We start from the raw sequence: 16686 nt of genomic DNA on the forward strand, positions 1-16686 counted from the left end.
TAGATCAGACCCAGGAGCTAGAGAACAAGTTGTGCAGAAGTTTTTTATGTCACCGTGTTCAATACTCTCCATTTGCAACCTAAGCATTTTCTTTTTTTCGCAACCTAAGCATTGTTTTTTTTTTTTTTTTTTAAAGAGATGGGGTCTCGCTATCTTGCCCAGACTTGTCTTGAACTCCTGGGCTCCAGTGATCCTCCCACCCTGGCCTCCCAAAGAGCTGGGATTACAGGCGTGAGCCACTGTGGCCAGTCACTTTCCCTCCTTTGACCATTCCTTCTTTTAGCTACTATTCCTAAGAAACAGATTTAAAATATATATCTTCTAGGGTAGGCTAGTAGCTCTTCACATTAAGATTCTACTTCTTTTTTTGTTTGTTTTTTTGAGATGGGTCTCACCATATTGTGTAGGCTCCTGGGCTCAAGCCATCTACCCACCTCAGCCTCCCAAATAGCTGGGACTGTAGGCACATGCCACCATGCCCAGCGTAACAGTAAGATTCTGATAGGTGACCAAAGCTAGAACCTAGGCCTCCAGCAGCCAAAGCCTAATTTGATAGCTCAGTGGACACACAAAGCTAATTTGATAGCTCAGTGGACACACAAAGCTAATTTGATAGCTCACGCCACACAAAGAGACATTTTTATCACAATTTAGCTAAGAGGCTTCCCACTTCTTATCTGGAAAACAGGTGGCAAAATAAAAAGAAAACCTTCGAAAGGTGAAGGATAAGAAAATCCTTGTGTTTGTGTAATTTTGAACCTGAAAAGGTTAAGTTCACTGACTTTACAGATTCAATTCTGGATGGCTGGTTTTTATTTCTCTACCCATTGGCCTTGGTGACATCATGACATTCCCGAGTTTGGTTAATGAAAGCAAACAAACAAATAAACAAAAGAGCGATTTAAGAACAGCATAAAACAAAGTGAAAACATTACGTGGTTGCATCTATTTCCTGGTAAAAGTGCTAACGGCACTAAGAAGCCAATGTTTCTACCATTCCACTTTAACGATGTGTTTCCGACATGATTCCCTTTACTCCTTTACTCCTGAGGTTAAGGCACACCAGGCTGAACAAGGTGAGAGGTCTGACATGCATCACGGAATGCACAGGCTCCAAGAGCATCTATGTGAAGACTAGCCAGTGGGGAAGAAGCAAAGGGATCCAGGCTTTGCTTGGATCCCTTGAAGGGTCCTGCAGGCTTCAAGTGGTTCAGACAGACTAGACTAGAAGCATGAGACAATACTATAAGGCACTCCTACAAGAGACACAAGGGAAGGCCAACATGGAGAAGGAGCCACAGGTCCCAGCTGTCCACTAGCTGGTTTATTAGCCATGAGGCCTGCCTCTGGGCTGGGGCTCAGAACTAGGGGCAAGGAAGATCTGGGGAAAACAGAGAGGCTGGTTTGCAGCTTCACGGCTAATAGGAAGGAGGGAGCCCTCCCAAGAGTTAGGAGTTGCTGTGAGTTGCTGTAGGTGCCTGAATCTTCTACTCTGGGCAACAACCAGCTTCATTTAACGTCTCGAACTTCATTCAATGTCTTGTCTTTCTAACAAGACGAGCAGTCAATGGCTTCCCTTTTCACCGGGACAATCCGAAGCAAAATAGCAGTTGTCTCACTTGAGTTTAGCAATGCCTTCTGTCACACCAGTGGCCACTTACGAGGACAGTGCCACAAAACATGATCATTTGGAACCTTTTTTTTTGTTTTTTTTTTGAGACCGAGCCTTGCACTGTCACCCAGGCTGGAGTGCAGTGGCGCGATCTCGGCTCACTGCAACCTCCACCTCCCAGGTTCAAGCGATTCTCCTGCCTCAGTCTCCCAAGTAGCTGGGATTACAGGCATCCACCACAACGCTTGGCTAATTTTTGTATTTTTAGTAAAGAGGGGGTTTCACCATGTTGGCCAGGCTGGCCTCAAACTCCTGACCTCAAGTGATCCACCCACCTTGGCCTTCAAAGTGCTCGGATTACAGGCATGAGCCACCACGCACAGCCTAATTTTTGTACTTTTAGTAGAGACCTGATTTCACCATTTTTTGGCCCGGCTGGTCTTAAAACTCCTGCCCCCAAAGTGCTGGGATTACAGGCGTGCCACCAATCCTGGCCAAGTGGAACCCACTTTAAATAAAACTGACAACTACCGGCATGCTTAGGAGGGTATCCCATACTCTTGTCTTTTACCTAGAGTTTAACAATGACTTGGATTTTGCCTCACCCATGCATCCATTAAAAAGCACTAAGGAAAGACCCTTGAGTCAGAGATTTTTGAATCCAGTGAAATTAGAATCGTCTACCAATAAGGAGACTGCTGGGTGCTAGACTAAAGGAGACTGCTGGGTGCTAGACTTAACTGTCGAAACACCGTTCCACGTGACAGAAATCAACACTTGTCTGTTTACATTAACTCAGCAGAGCTTATTCACGCGTCACTGGATTCGACCTACTTGACTCAGGGTCGGAAGAGTGGTACAAGGTGTGCGACATACGAAGCTCCTAATGCCTGTCACTAACAAGTGACACGGAGGCAGGGGAAACGGAGAGTGCCGCTACGGATTCAGGTCATGCCAGGGAGGGGGGCTCTTTCAGTCTTGCTCCAACCTTTCCACATTTTCACATTATTTCAGAGTAAGAAAAGAAGTGGTGCAGCAAACTCAAGAAATAAAGTGGGCAAAAGTTATACACATCTCTATTTACTAGGAGAAGTAAAAAAAATAAAATAACCCCTGTGTTGAAACCAGGCAGTATTGGAATCAGGAGGTGAAGATTTGTTTCATAATCTAGTGATTTCAGGAGGGTGTCAGATCAACGGAGATGAATAATTCTGCACAAACACATGAGCAACAGCATTGGCTTGACTCTAAAGGAGGAGCAGAATGCCCTCTACTTCCTCTGCTAATGCCCCTCTGCAGAAAATGTTCAGTGTGTGTGGCATCAAAATTAATTTATGGACGGCCTTTTTTAGCCAATGGGTAGAGAACCAACTCCCAGATTTGCAAGCCCAGCCTCTCTGAGGAAGCACAGAAAATAACTATCCAATGTCCACGTTCAGTGTGTACACACGACACACAGAGACAAAAACAGAGGCCAGGCTCCGTCAAACGACACACTCTGGCTGAGCAAAGGCTGCATTCGGCAACTAGCGTGGTATAAACACCTCGGATCTCACTGCAGCCGGAAGGAAGTCACGGCATAGTCCCTTTTCAGGAGTCTGAGGCAAACCACAGATCCCAAGTATTAGACGTATTCCCTTCTTGGTGGAGGCCTACTCTAGAAGAATCAAAAGTGATGACCCTCTCAGTGAATCCAATGGTAAAGCTCCTAACTAGGTGACACTTTAGCACTATAGACGTAAAAATGACTATGGTGCAGTCCCTAGAAAAGGCAGTGAAGCAAAGGGGGCCGCTGAGAGTTTACATGGTTTTCATATAAAGAGGCTTTTAACTTTGGAAAAAGCGGGCCTGGAAAGAACACTACTCCCATTCCAGTTGACTGCTTTTTAAGTACTTTGTGGCCTTCCTGCCGCGGTGCAAAATGAGGTCTATTTTAGGAACTGGCTTCTTTACTGCGGGGTTAGATGCCAACATTTCACCAGGGTTGGACGATCTCACACATGAGTTTCTGGCACTTTTAGGAGGGATTTCCTCAAGTGATACACTAGGGAGTGAGCCTTTCAGCAAAAAGCGGTTCCCCGGAGTCAGTTGCCAGCTCCGGGAGATTAATTGGCCATTTTTTCATGTTTTATGTGCAAGATATTTAATATGGGATGAAAAATGGAACACGAGGAAAAGCAGGTATTAGTTGGGTCTGAAAGAGGTGGTAATCCACAGATTTGCTTTTGTTTCGACAGTTTCTAAGCAGTGGAACAATTACCTAACAGTGCACCAAATAATTTGTTAAGAGTTGAAAACAGTAAGGGCGTTCATGTGCGCCAAGGCATTCTGGGCTGAAAACAGCAATTCTGAATTTTCATGGCAGACCCAACTCCTAAGCTGGCTCCATTCTGTCCTATCAGATTTTGGTGGTGGTGGCAGAGAATGTCACAGGCTTGTGGCTGGCACCGACCAAGCTGTCAGGGTTGTATGAAAAGGAGAGGAAACAGGAGTAGCTGGACATGGATCCAGCTCTGGGTAGCTGACAGTGATAACACATCGATTTTTTTTCGCTTTTGAAAATAAGTAGAAAATGATGTGGATGGAAAGTCCTCGTTAGGAGTTTACAGGGACTGCTCATATTTAGCAGGGCCCTCTGAATGGGGACTGGTGAAAACAAAGATGTTTTGAACAGGGATCCAGAATTTCGCCCTTGACTCTCGGCAGGTATGACCCTGGGTGCCTGTGAGCTAGGAGAGGAAATTCTGTACGTCGGGCAGACTTGTTACAAGGGGAGGAGATGGCCCTGCACTTCAGGTCTCCAGATGCAGTGTGCTGGGAACGGCCTCGCTGACAGTTGGAATCACGGATACATTAATTACAGCGAAGGCAAAAGTAAGCTACAGTGACAGGGAACTGGGGGCGGAGGGAGAAGGCACTTTGCCATGGGAGCACATCTGTTTTATAATAAGCAGGTCTATAATTCTCTTGTGAAAGATCATGTTCTGCTATCTTCTCTGAGGCTGGAAAATATAAATACTGTATTTTACCAAGGGGAGGAGGAAAGGAGATGATCAAATTTGTTTGCCTGTTGCCAAGTGTTTGAGATTTTCCACCCTTTTTCTTTTGTGTGCAACGTTCTCTTTAACTAGAGTGGGGGGAAAGTCAACCTGCTTTTCTAAGGGTAAAAGGCACCGTGAGGCGTCTCATGAATAGGGCCCTGGCCTTTTAACAAGTTTTCAAGCCTTGGTTGCTGCTACTGTATAGTCAGAAAATAAATGCATGTGTGGTGCTGAGCTATTAAGGTGAAATGTGTGGTCTGGGGCCAAAGGAACTGGTGTGGGTTGAGAGGTAAAATGCTTACATCTAACTGCATGAAAGTCAGTCTGAAATATCACATCTCTAGATGGACGGAAGTATCATGAGTTGGGGTCTTGGGGAAGCGGGGTGTGGGGGAAAGCAGCAATGGGGTTGAATGTACCAAGTATTTTGTGAGCCACTGATCCTAATAGCAGCAAAACTACTAAACCATGAAGACATAGAAGGCATCTGCTCAGCACGAAAGATACAGAATCTTCTCATAACGTCTACTGAGAACTGTTTCATTATAAATGTATTTTCCTGCTCTAGAGAGAGTTAAGGGGAAAGAATGGGAGCTGTCAGGGTCCCAGGGCTATCCTACCTGCCGTTTTGTTCACAGTGACTGCCACGCGCTCTTCCAAGGGCACTGCAGCGGGAGAACGCTACCTGCCAAATAGCAAAGCAGCTCTCTCTCTTACTCCTATTGTTTATTTTAGCACTCTTTGCTTTACTTCAAGGTGGCAATTATATATGTGTGTGTGTACATACATATTTATTTAAATAATATTAGATCTAATTCATTAATTATACTTGTAAGTTTGGTATTTTCTTAATAGTCCAAAGTTGATATTTTGAAGTTCTACATTACTCTGATTTTTTAAACAAAAAAATGAGAAAGCAGGAACGGTTACATTGACAAAGGTCAAAATGAAAGTGCAGGAAGAACAATGAGAAATAAAGCACTTAAAACGAATAGGTAGGAACTGCCTACACAGGATTCTGAGAAAAGAAACTAAAACGACCCTCTGTGAATATACGTACCGTACAGCCCTATCTACCAGTCTACACGCCGATGTCTTTAATAACACTCCCAGGACATTTCCTCCGGCCAGCATCATGAGAATCATAAATACCAACCATGGTCACCCGTTGAAAACTGTTCTTCAGAAAGCCATGTGTACAGCCTGGAAAACATGGTGGAGTGTCACATCATCAGGCAGGTGTTGGGATTCGTACCGGCAAACAGACGGACAACACGCAGTTATTGGTCGCAGAGGTTTCTTCTCTTCTCGGGGAAAAAACTTCTGAGATTAACTTCAAAACCAGAACCAGCTCTCCTCATAAATTAGGGGTGTATGCTTTCTGTCAGAGGGAGCTTGGCTCCTGTTTCCAGCCATTCGGCTCTGCTTAGGTGATTCCCCGCCTCCGCGGGAGGAACTGAGGCGGGAGCGCCAGGGACAGCAGGTCCTGGAAGGACCCAGCCGTCTCTTGTGTTTTGAAGGTTTTCTTATGAAACAGATGATGATGGGTGCCTGCCTCAGTTACCTCAGCCTCTGTGAAGGCTAAAAATAAATAACACAAAAATAACCTAAATCACTGTTTTGTGCAGGAAATGCTTCCTCTTGTGTCTTGGGTAATAAAATGTCCCGAGAGACAGAAAAAAACGTCTGAACTATAAAGCATTGTGTAGACCACGTTTTGTCTGGGAGCAAGCAGCTGAAATTCTTGGCTAAGTGTAATCCAGCTATTGGTAGTTTCTCAAGCCACAGAGGTTCTGTGGATCGTTTGGACAATGATGTACACAGAGCATACGTACAGGACGTATAGGTATTTGTGCATATATAAATAAATATATATCTCTCTCTATATCTAGCTGAAGAGGAGACATACTCTTCTTCCAAAGGGGTCTAACTGGCTAGTTAGGAAGCCGCTGTGGGGCTGATGGGTTGTTGACTGGTGCATCCCCGGCCTTCGGGGCGGCCGGAGTCAGGTGTTCTGGTAGGACAGCTCGAACATGGTGCAAGCCTCCTCTAGACTCTCGTCCATGTTCAGTCTCTGCCAGAAAGACTTCTGCTTCTTCTGCAGCTCTCGGCGAACACACCTCGGGCAGGGGACAGACTTTTCTTTGCATTCAGAATGGAAAACGGCTCCACAGCTTTCACACCTGCAAAAGTCAACCATGGATATGATGAGCAAGACTGAAGCCAGCAAGACAAACGGGAAGCCCTGTGGCCTCGGGTGCAGCTGGCGGCAGAATCTACTGTTCTGGACAACCCTGCCAATGGGAAGAGAAATGACTCACTGAAATGAACTGTTTGCTTTTCCAAAATGCTCAAGGTTGAATTTCACTTGAAAAACATTTTTGCTTTTCTGATCTGAACTAAGGCTTATGAGTCGGGGGGAGTCCGCAGTCACCCAGCAATTCTGGTCATAGTGACAATGGACAGAACACCAGAAGCTCTCCATTGAGAAGGGAGTGGGGCAGTGACTCTAGGGTGAAGTCACCCTAGAAATGAGGGGGGAGTGCCTCGTGAAAACGCTCGGCACACCAGTGACAGCCACCGCGTTACATCTGTGGCAAGGTAGCTTTCTACATCCGTTAACACGAGCTAAGTGGTTCTGTTAACTAGCTGCCTTTATTTGACAGTTTGAAAAGATAAAATGACACATTTTCATTTTCTGAATGACATCCTGTGGTCTATGAAATCTTGTGAGTTTTTTAAACATTAGGAAAAAACTCCTACCTTTGTAAGTCTACTTTTATAACATGAGCGTGAACATTAAAGCAGGAGACAGTGGGGAGAACACATTTTCCCAACAATATGACAGATATTGTCATTTGTAGAAAGGAAACATTCCAGGTGGATGACTCGTTTGTTGTTCGGCTTGGTGGAAACCTGCACGGGAGTCTGAATAACTTGTTTTTACAGCGAAGTTTTTATTTATTTATTTATTTTTTTGGAGATAGTGTCTCATTCTGTCACTCAGGCTGGAGTCCAGTGGTGTGACCTCAGCTCACTGCACCCTCCACCTCCTGGGCTCACGTGATCCTCCCACCTCAGCCTCCTGAGTAGCTGGGACTATAGGCACCCACCACCAAACCTGGCTAATTTTTGTATTTTTAGTAGAGACGGAGTTTTGCCATGTTGGCCAGGCTGGTCTGGAACTCCTGACTTCAGGTGATCCACCCGCCTTGGTCTCCCAAAGTGCTGGGATTACAGGCATGAGCCACTGCATTTGGTCTGCAAAGCTTTTAATAATGAGTAACTGACAAGCTCAAATACAGCTGCTCCAGTGAGTGGTTTGCCGATATGGACTGAGTTTTCATCCTTCCATAAGGGTAACAGGAAACTTGTACCAAGTCCTAGGAGCCCAGGGAATTGTGCCCGCGTAATTTTGTTCAGCCTGCAGCATTCAGGGAGGGTCCAGAACTGGACTGGGTTCAAAGAGGGTTGCGAAGGAACCAGTCCCGAGGGCTCAGCCTCAGGCTTCTTTTGCTTTTTCCATAGGTCTTGAGTTTCAGTGTTGGGTGCAGGATGGTCTTGGGGACATTATCTCCTAGTCTGCCACTGACATACCCCAGCACCATTCAGGACCCAGAGGGCTTAGTGAAAGGAAGATCTTTCTACCTACTCTCATACCTTGGAGAGGAGGCAGTGACTTGGATGGAGAGACACTGTTGTGAGGAGTGGGGGTTGGAAGGGGGAGAAAGAGAGAGAGTGTGTGCGTGTATGTGTGTATGTGCGTGTACACCTATTCCAGCGGAGGGCCAGGAAGACAGGACTTCCTTCACCCAGCAGCTCTACCCCCAGCTTAGCTCTCTGGGTCAAGTGAGGCGAGCCGGCAAGGAGCTTCACATCAATTTCTGGCTGTGTGACTGCTATGAACTGAACTGTGTCTCTGTTATTCATATGTTGAACCCCTTACCCACAGTGTGACTATATTTGGAGACACTGTGCTTAGGAGGCAATTAAGATTAAATGAGGTTGGCCAGGCGTGGCAGCTCACGCCTATAATCTCAGCACTTTGGGAGGTTGAAGCAAGCGGATCACCTGAGGTCAGGAGTTTGAGACCAGCCTCGCCAACATGGTGAAACTGCGACTCTACTGAAAATACAAAATTAGTAGGGTGTGGTGACGCACGCCTGTAATCCCAGCTACTTGGGAGGCTGAGGCAGGAGAATTGCTTAAACCCGGGAGGTGTTGGTTTGTGGAGAGTCAAGATCACGCCACTGCACTCTAGCCTAGGTGACAAGAGCAAAACTGTGTCTCAAAAACAAAAAAAGATTAAATGAGGTCATGAGGGTGAGACCCTGATCCAAGCTCATAAGTGTCCTTAGAAGAAGAGCACGGGGAGCTTGCTCTCCCCAACTCCGCATGCCTCAGAGGCAGTGCCATGTGGGCACACACAGAGAAGGGGTCCTCTGCAAGCCAGGAGGAGAGGCCTCGCCAGAAACCAACCCTGCTGGCACCTTGATCTGAAACTTCCAGCCTCCAGAACTGGGGGCAACACATTTCTGTTGTCTAAGCCACCCAGTCTGTCGTATTCCATGTGACAGTCTGAGTAGACTAATGACCTTAAGCAAGTCACGTTGCCTTTCTGAGCTTCCTGCGCTTCAGTGTCCTTATCAGCTAATTGGAGACTACATAGCACCCACCTCTTGCGGTGCTGCGAGCCTCAGGTAACATCGTGGATGCAGTGTATTCCCAGTTCCTGGCCGTGGTGGGAAGTGCTTAGCAAACAGCAAGGACTGTTCCGGCCAGGGTGCCCCTCAGGCTGCCTGCTGCCTTCTGTATGGCTGCATTGCAGCCTGACTTCACCCGTGTCACTATGGAGACCTGAGGACATCTCAGTCAACCCCCTCCTTGCCTAGATGAGAAAAGAGACTCCAAGAGGGTTAGGGATTGCCTACCGGAGACACGGTGAGTTGGAGACAGAGTTGTGACTGGAGCCCAGGGCTCCTGGCAGCCCAGCCAAGGCTCTTACCGAGCGCCACACTGCCTGGCTGAGGCCTGGCCATCCCAACGAGAGCAGGGAGTTATCGCATAGGGAAACGTGGGGCTTCTGGTCAGAACACCTGTGTCAAACCACAAATCCTTCTTTGTGGCTGAGTGACAGTGGCCAAGTTACCACTTAAGTTCTCCGTGCTTTGGTTTTCTCATTTGTAAAATGCTGCTCATGGTGAACCCTTTCCTACTCACTGGGTTGCTGTGAGACTAAAATGAGAAACATACTTGTGGCTCACGTCTATAATCCCAGCATTTTGGGAGGCCGAGGCGAGTGGATCACGAGGTCAGGTGATCCAGACTATCCTGGCTAACGTGGTGAAACCCCGTCTCAGCTAAAAATACCAAAAAAAAAAAAAAAAAAAAAAAAAAAAAAAAAAAATTAGCCGGGCGTGGTGGCGGGCACCTGTAGTCCCAGCTACTCGGGAGGCTGTGGCAGAAGAATGGCGTGAACCAAGGAGGCGGAGCTTGCAGTGAGATGAGATCGCGTCACTGCACTCCAGCCTGGGTGACAAAGTGAGACTCCATCTCAAAAAAAATTAAAAAAAAAATAAAAATAAAAATAAAGAGAAACATACTTGTAAGTGGAAGGACTATGCAAAGGCTGTGACGCCACCCCTCACAGGTGACTCTAGTACCCATCTCCTTGACACAGGCGCTATCCTGGACATGGCAGGGTCACCTCTAGCATTTTCCTCTTCCCAGTCCCCTCCTCCTTCCAGTGAGGATAAAGGTCAGACCCATGTCTTCTAGAGCCTCTCTCATCTGGGCCAGCTCCTTCCTAGTGGCAATGGCTTTGTCCCCACTGGTCACACCTCTGTAACCTTCTATCACTAAAGTGACACTAATGGTAGCTTTATCATATAAATTTCCTCCTTTCAGCCCCCTTTCCCCTGCTGGGTTAGTCAGTGATTTATACACCTAGGGATGTAGCCCCAGGGCAGTGATTGATAAGGAGGAAAAACCCTGGGTTCCTTCAGTACCACTCCCTTATCTCTGCTGATACCAGGCTCCAGTGAGTGAACAGATTGAGTCTTATCGGATATTTCTGGTGCAACAAACACCCATGGGGTGATGGAAGAGCTGAGCGCACCTGCTCTTTCTAACCAAAGGTCAGGAACTGAAAAAAAAGCATGAGATAAAAAAAAAAAAAATTAATGATTTCAAAATAGAACAAAATCCTATTTTCTAACAATTTGTAACCCAGCAGGTATCTTTTAAACTGTAGTATGGATAGATTGATCAATGACCTTTCCAAATTCTGAGAATCTATAGTTAATCCCTCCCCCAACCCTTTTCTCTTTAAAGGAAAAGAATAAGACGAGGAAAAGGAAGGAGAAAGGGAAATTGTTCTCTTACATAAGATTTATGGAGCCCTGTAATAAAAATGTAAAGTTCAGGATAAATATTTACATTAAAAAATGTAATGTATGGGAGTGTTCCTCTTTGAGAATAGGATTTTATTTTCTTACTTTAAAAAGATTCATTGGCCGGGTGCAGTGGCTCACGCCTGTAATCCCAGCACTTTGGGAGGCCGAGGCAGGCGGATCACCTGAGGTCAGGAGATCAAGACCAGCCTGGCCAACATGGTGAAACCCCATCTCTACTAAAAATACAAAAATTAGCTGGGCATGGTGGCGGGTGCCTGTAGTCCCAGCTACTCGGGAGGCTGAGGCAGGAGAATCGCTGAAACCCGGGAGGCAGAGGCTGTAGTGAGCTGAGATTGCACCACTGCACTCCAGCCTGGGCGACAGAGCAAGACACCATCTCAGGAAAAAAAAAAAAAAAAAAAAAAAGATTCGTTGGTCCTCCTTAGTGCTCACTGAGTTCCTTGACTGTATTTAAAATATGATTTAGCACATACAACTTTTCAGGAACACATCTTTCATATAAGGCAAATCTGCCAATGTAATCATCTCTGCTGAAAATTGCAACAGGTAATGAAAGAGAAATGTCCCTTTGGTGTTCCTGTGTGATACATCAAATGAAAGCTGGTTTCTTCATTTCTGAGTCATCCAGTCCAGCGATGAGCAGTTCACTGCTTGCTGGATGTTGCTGAACATCACAGCAAACAAAGACCGACGTCCTCCCTTTGCAGTGTCCGTAACTGCAGGGAGACATTTGTTATTGACCAAAGTCACCCAATGTGTTTTTCTTTTTTTTTCTTCTTGAAAACATTCATGGCCGGGCGCGGTGGCTCAAGCCTGTAATCCCAGCACTTTGGGAGGCCGAGGCGGGTGGATCATGAGGTCAGGAGATCGAGACTATCCTGGCTAACATGGTGAAACCCCGTCTCTACTAAAAATACAAAAAACTAGCCGGGCGTGGTGGCGGGCGCCTGTAGTCTCAGTTACTTGGGAGGCTGAGGCGGGAGAATGGCGTGAACCCGGGAGGCGGAGCTTGCAGTGAGCCGAGATCACGCCACTGCACTCCAGCCTGGGAGACACAGCGAGACTCCGCCTCAAAAAAAACAAAAAACAAAAAACAAAAAGAAAACATTCATTGCTTCACTTTTTTTCACACCTAGGGATCTCAGTCTTGGCACCACTGACATTTTGGGTGATAATCCTTTGATGTGATGGGGTGTCCTGTGTATCAGAGGATGTGTAGCAGTAACCCTGGCCTCTATCGACTAGATGCCAGTAGCCACATCACCCCCTCCTCCCAGTTATGACAACCAGCAATATCTCCAAACACTGCCAAATGCCTCTGGAGGGCAAAACCATCCCTGTGGACAACCTTGACCTAATCTAGTGAAAAATGCATCACAGAGGGGGTACCCAGGTACACCATACTGAATTTGCAAGTGTCACCTGCTGGCTTACGTTCTTACCAACCAATAAGGTCCAGTGTACTGTACTTATTCATTTAACTTTCACAAATACATATGTTAAACACATCATTTGATAAAATAGTTGAAACCACTAATTTTTTTTTTTTTTTTTTTTTTTTTTTTTTTTTTTTGAGACAGAGTCTCGCTGTGTCTCCCAGGCTGGAGTGCAGTGGCGTGATCTCGGCTCACTGCAAGCTCCGCCTCCCGGGTTCACGCCATTCTCCCGCCTCAGCCTCCCAAGTAGCTGAGACTACAGGTGCCCGCCACCACGCCCGGCTAGTTTTTTGTATTTTTAGTAGAGACGGGGTTTCACCATGTTAGCCAGGATAGTCTCGATCTCCTGACCTCGTGATCCACCCGCCTCGGCCTCCCAAAGTGCTGGGATTACAGGCTTGAGCCACCGCGCCCGGCCGAAACCACTAATATTAATATTAACCAAACAGTGATTTCTGTTACTTCTAATGGCAAAAACCGCACTTGCTGTCGCACGAACCTAAATGGAAATCATTTAGAACATCATTTAAGAAGTCAATATCAGTGACACAATTCTGTGCATCACTCAGTCACTCCCTATTGACCCACTCTGATTTTTCTTTTTTTTTTTTTTGAGATGAAGTTTTGCTCTTGAGGTTAGAGTGCAATAGTGCAATCTTGGTTCACGGCAACCTCCACCTCCTGGGTTCAAGCGATTCTCCTGCCTCAGTCCCCCCAGTAGCTGGGATTACAGGCATGCGCCACCATGCCCAGATAATTTTGTATTTTTATTTTTATTTTTTATTTTTATTTTTATTTATTTATTTATTTATTTATTTATTTATTTTTTTGAGACGGAGTCTTGCTCTGCCGCCCAGGCTGGAGTGCAGTGGCCGGATCTCAGCTCACTGCAGGCTCCGCCTCCCGGGTTCACGCAATTCTCCTGCCTCAGCCTCCCCAGTAGCTGGGACTACAGGCGCCCGCCACCTCACCTGGCTAGTTTTTTTTGTATTTTTTAGTAGAGACGGGGTTTCACCGTGTCAGCCAGGATGGTCTTGATCTCCTGACCTCGTGATCCGCCCGCCTCGGCCTCCCAAAGTGCTGGGATTACAGGCTTGAGCCACCGCGCCCGGCCAATTTTGTATTTTTAGTAGAGACGAGGTTTCTCCATGTTGGTTAGGCTGGTCTCGAACTCCTGACCTCAGGTGATCCGCCCACCTCGGCCTCCGAAAGTGCTGGGATTACAAGCGTAAGCCACTGCGCCCAGCCTGACTTTTCAATTCTATCTAAAAGCCGTCTTGGTAGCGCGTCTTAGTCCCATGTATTTGCTCTTTGGCCAGGAACCTCTGGGCTGTTTCTCTGTGGTATTTTCTGCTTCTTTATGTCCTACCTGGGCCATCTAGCAAATCAAAGCTAAAACTTTTACATCTACTTCATAAAATAAATTGCTTTTACGCAACTGTGAAGTTGGTTTCAACAGCTTTTTTTTTTTTTTTCTTTTTTTGAGGTGGAGTTTCACTGTTGTTGCCCAGGCTGGAGTGCAGTGGTGCGATCTCGGCTCACTGCAACCTCTGCCTTCCGGTTTCAAGCGATTCTCCTGCCTCAACCTCCCGAGTAGCTGAGATTACAGGTGCCCGCCACCACGCCCGGCTAATTTTTTTTGTATTTTTAGTAGAGACGGGGTTTCACTGTCTCATGTTGGCCAGGCTGGTCTTGAACTCCTGACCTCGTGATCCATTCGCCTTGGCTTCCCAAAGTGCTGGGATTATAGGTGTGAGCCACTACGCCTGGCCAGTTTCAACAACTTCTGCAATAAAACGGAGACCAATACTACTTCAATGGGGTGCTTACTGCAGAGAAGAGACCTCAGCTTGAGTGAGGAGCCCCGAGTCCTCGGCCCAGGTTGGCCTTGGTGTCATAGGGGTCTTCGGTAAGTTACTTTATCTCTAAACCTCACTCTCCACAGAAGTAAAAGAGAAGCTTGGGTTAGATGATATCTAAAGTTTCTTCCAACTTGCAGATTTTGTGCAGGATTTGAGGGGCTGAGGGAGCTACTCTGGGTCGTACTCTCCTCTCTCCAAACTGTCTTGCTCCAAGGTCTGTGGGTGAATGAGTAGGAACGTAGCTTTGCCACCTCCCCAGAGAGTCTCAAACTCATAAGCTGAGACTGCATGAGATAAACCTTAAGGGGTAAAGTATTACTTTTTATTTTATTTATTTGCACTGATTAATCAAGCTATGAAATAGCTTATATGAACTAGTATATACAGCTCTGACTCTCAGGAATTTGGCCAAAAGGAACTGACTTTGCCCCTATTTAATAAAATTTCAATTAAAAATTAAGGGTTCCTTTTTAAGCCTTCTCCCAATCCTCATCAGTACCCCTTCTTCCCAAGCAAAAAAAAAGGTAATTGTTAAATGTTGTCAAGTTTTTTTGGGGGGGTGGGGACGAGGAGGGCCAGCTAGAGACGACAGCCATTTACCAGCCTATGTGGAAGTATGTTTGTGTTTTAACTGTTGGGACAGCTGCACCAGAGTTAACTGGGTGCATGTCAACACTGGATACACCACAAGACATGGGACCAGGAAGCGGGGACTGGAGTTCGGCTTCTGTGGATGCTCTTGGGGGCACTCCTAATTATCTGTGTGTGCCCTGTCAAACTGGTCCCCTTCCTTGGGATAGGAGCAGCGGAATATCTCCCCCATTTTGGGGTAGCATAAATCTCACTTTGAATTTCAATAAAAGCACCATATGCATGCCTGGAATCCCAGCTACTTAGGAGGCTGAGGCAGGAGAATCACTTGAACCCAGGAGGCAGAGGTTGCAGTGAGCCGAGATCATGCCACTGCACTCCAGCTTGGGCGACAGAGAGAGACTCTGTCAAAAAAAAAAAAAAGCACCATGGAATGAGACTATATATTTTATGAAGTCTTTGACCCAAACATTAGCTTACTGACCCATAGCAAGTGAAGAAGAAGTTCATACCCTGGAAATCTAATAGTCCATCACCAAGAGATAGGCCAGACATGATGCTCTTATTGTAGCTATTGAAACCAGGAAAATGAACCTGCTGCAAACTAGCAGAACTAAGTATGTGCAGGGGGAAAAGGTTTGCTTCTCAAATATTATGGCAAAGAAGCAAGAATTCCTGGCTGCAGACAGTTTCCTGTTGTGGAATGCTGATGATGTGAGACCAGTTAGAGACAGGCCCAATGGCTTTGTCTGCACCCTTCCAGATTCTAGCTGCACACAGGGAGGTCACAGGAAACTGCTAAAGGCCCCTGCCCCGTGTTGAGGTCACTGAAATGCTTCTGCTATGTTCATGTTGGGTTCTTCTCCTGCTGCATTTTTATTTTTGGCTCAGGCAATGGCCTCAGATATTTCACTTGGATTGAAATTCAGGCTTCAGTTTGGTTGGATCTCTGACAAGCAAAAGGACAGGCCTGCAGAGCAGGGCAGAGCCTTGGCTGGTTTCCACTCTGCAGAGCCCACAACGAATGGGGTGGGGCTCAGAAATAAGTGCACGTTATCAGGCATGTGAGTGCGGTTTTGCGTATGGTTACTATGCAAGGCACCCCATACAGTCACTAGCTATTGTTTTTTCCAAAAAACCAAGATGATTACTTAAATCTCTTAGCTAAGGAGGGTACTTACTGGATCCTGGTTATTTAAATGTTTTGGGTTGGTGTTTTCTTTTGTTATTGTGTAAGTAAACATAAGCAAGCAATTTTTAATTTGCTTGAATAGGAAATCAGCCAATATCATGTATAGTTTATGCTTCCATGTGAACCTATGTGCTATGCATGTACTTATAGACATATACAGGATACTAGACATTCTAAGGTAAAATGAATTAAATATGATTAATAGGATTAATTTAGCTGTGCCTGGCTAAATTAAGCCATAATTCCAGCACTTTGGGAGGCTGCAGCAGGCAGATTGCCTGAGATCAGGAGCTCGAGATCAGCCTGGCCAACATGGTGAAACCCTGTCTCTACTAAAAATACAAAAATTAGCCGGCATGGTGGCTCATGTTTGTAATCCCAGCTACTTGGGAACCTGACGCAGGAGAATCGCTTGAACCTGGGAGGCGGAGGTGGCAGTGAGCCGAGATTGCACTACTGCACTCCAGTCTGGGCAACAGAGTGAGACTTCATCTCAAAAAAATAAAATAAAATAAAATTACAACAGTTCTCCCATT

The 16686-nt window shown here is 46.1% G+C and overlaps 1 protein-coding gene across 5 annotated transcripts in view; it reads right to left on the reverse strand.

Moving 5' to 3' along the window:
* Window positions 1-1290: 1290 nt before the first annotated feature.
* Window positions 1291-16686, reverse strand: part of LOC105468002 (pleckstrin homology domain containing M3) — a 211206-nt gene continuing 195810 nt past the window's right edge. For all 5 annotated transcript variants that reach the window (XM_011717876.3, XM_011717878.3, XM_071073316.1 and 2 more), the window contains one exon: window positions 1291-6836. In XM_011717876.3, the coding sequence (XP_011716178.2) occupies window positions 6659-6836 (178 nt within the window). In that variant the 3' untranslated portion in view covers window positions 1291-6658. The remainder of the gene's footprint in view (window positions 6837-16686) is intronic.

The sequence above is a fragment of the Macaca nemestrina genome, chromosome 11 (assembly GCF_043159975.1).
Source record: "Macaca nemestrina isolate mMacNem1 chromosome 11, mMacNem.hap1, whole genome shotgun sequence".
Classification (NCBI taxonomy): domain Eukaryota; kingdom Metazoa; phylum Chordata; class Mammalia; order Primates; family Cercopithecidae; genus Macaca; species Macaca nemestrina.